General features: G+C 40.6%; 1 protein-coding gene across 1 annotated transcript; it reads right to left on the bottom strand.

The window, feature by feature from the left end:
- Positions 1–541: 541 nt before the first annotated feature.
- On the bottom strand, positions 542–922 carry KCNE1 (potassium voltage-gated channel subfamily E regulatory subunit 1). The gene has a single exon (XM_084841719.1). The coding sequence runs from the start codon at positions 920–922 to the stop codon at positions 542–544; it is 381 nt and encodes a 126-aa protein (XP_084697845.1).
- Between the last annotated feature and the right edge of the window lie 804 nt (positions 923–1,726).

Here is a 1,726-nt window from a genome sequence, read left to right on the forward strand (position 1 = left end):
AGTTGGTTAGATGGAGATACCTAACATATGTGAGGTCAAGACAACATCTCTGGCCTGTTGTTAAACTCACTAAGCAATTGGCTGTTATAACTCTGTTTTCCCATTGATATTAAGAATAGGTCTGTGGAATGAGGCTCAAGTCACATTTGTGCCCAAATAGATTTGGAGGAAATATGACCTGCAAATGTCTCCTTCAGCAGATACAGTCTGATGTTCAAGCTAGAAACAGCAGCAGCAATACAGAACTGTTGATCAAAACACATTGGGATTTCCAAATGCTGGAAATGCACTTCCCTTTTCATGCTAAGGCAGCCTTCTCCAACCTGGCACCCTCCAGATGTGTTGGACTACAAGTCCCATCTTCCCAGTCGGCATGTTGTCCAGCACATCTGGAGGACATCAGATTTGGGGAAAGCTGTGCTAGGGAGTTGTCCAGAAAGACAGGTTTTTCTGTACATTTTGCTTCTGATCAATATAGTCTATGTGTTGTTTTCATTTGCACTTTTGCATGATGACGCTTGTCCAGGTAACTGCCCATGTGCTATGAAGATTGCACTTCCGGGATGTGACTGGTAGGTTGTTCAACAGCATGATGGTTTTTCAATACAAAACATGATTTATAATTTTCCACCACTTTGGCTTGCAAGTTGGCTTTGTCCTTCTTATGCCAAATGTCAGTGGCAATATACACATTGTATGGGTCATTGGAATGCTCAAGCTTCTTGGAGCGGATGTAGCTAATCATGATTCCAAATGTGAAGAAGCCAAAGAAGCCGAGACATAAGAGTATATACACTACTTCCAGGTGGTCACTTGTTGCAACAACTGGCACAGGCGCAGGGTGGTTTGCGTGCTCTACGTAGTCTTCGAGCAGTTTAGAAAGGAGCACGTTTAATGCTGTGTTGTTGGACGGCACTTCCATTGCCTTGTGAAGACTGTAACAGCTTCCTCAAATTCTGATTTCTAGAGAAATTTGGGGGAGAAAACACTTTAAAAACAAAACATGAGAATAATTCTATGCAAATAATATTCAGACTGACCTTTTTCTTTATTTTGAAAAACAAGGGATGGGAATACACTGCGCTTTGAATTAAAAATCTGGGACTGATTCTTGGAATATTTTTTTTGTTTGAAACCCTGTTAATTCAAATTAAATCACAAGAACCATAGACCGAATGAAACACCTTGAATATTGTCAGGATATTTATTGCAATACACTCCAGGTTTAATGATGGCTAAAGCTATTGCTTATAGCAGCCTTCGCCAACTTGGTGTCCTGATGATGTTTTGGACTACATCTCCCAGAATTCTTGATCATTGGCCATGCTGGCTGGGGCTTATGGGAGTTGAAGTCCAAAACATCTGGAGGGCACCAGATTGGGGAAGACTGACTTATACTGTATCCTTGGTGGTGGAGACAAAATAAACCCATCAACATATTGTGTCACATCAGGCAAATCTTTCATATTTGCATCATCTTACCCTGCTGCCCAATTAGGAAATTCTATAATCAAATGCCTCCAAGAGAATTGTGGAATTAAAAATGAGGTCCCAGTGGCTAATGCAACACAGGTTGGCCTTCTTACCTGTGAGTAGTTAAGGTGCCTCATTTATTTTTTATTGATTGATTGATTGAATTTCTTAATTGCCCATCTGGCTGGTCACCAGGCCACTCTGGGCGATGTACAGCAATACAAACAGTTTTAAAATAATAAAATTCTACATT

Source organism: Heloderma suspectum, chromosome 3, assembly GCF_057233095.1.
Source record: "Heloderma suspectum isolate Gila_16-S chromosome 3, 16-S_ref, whole genome shotgun sequence".
Taxonomy (NCBI): Eukaryota; Metazoa; Chordata; class Lepidosauria; order Squamata; family Helodermatidae; genus Heloderma; species Heloderma suspectum.

Excerpts from the sequence above, each read along its gene's own strand:
- KCNE1 (XM_084841719.1), bottom strand. The coding sequence starts at position 922 with ATGGAAGTGCCGTCCAACAACACAGCATTAAACGTGCTCCTTTCTAAA.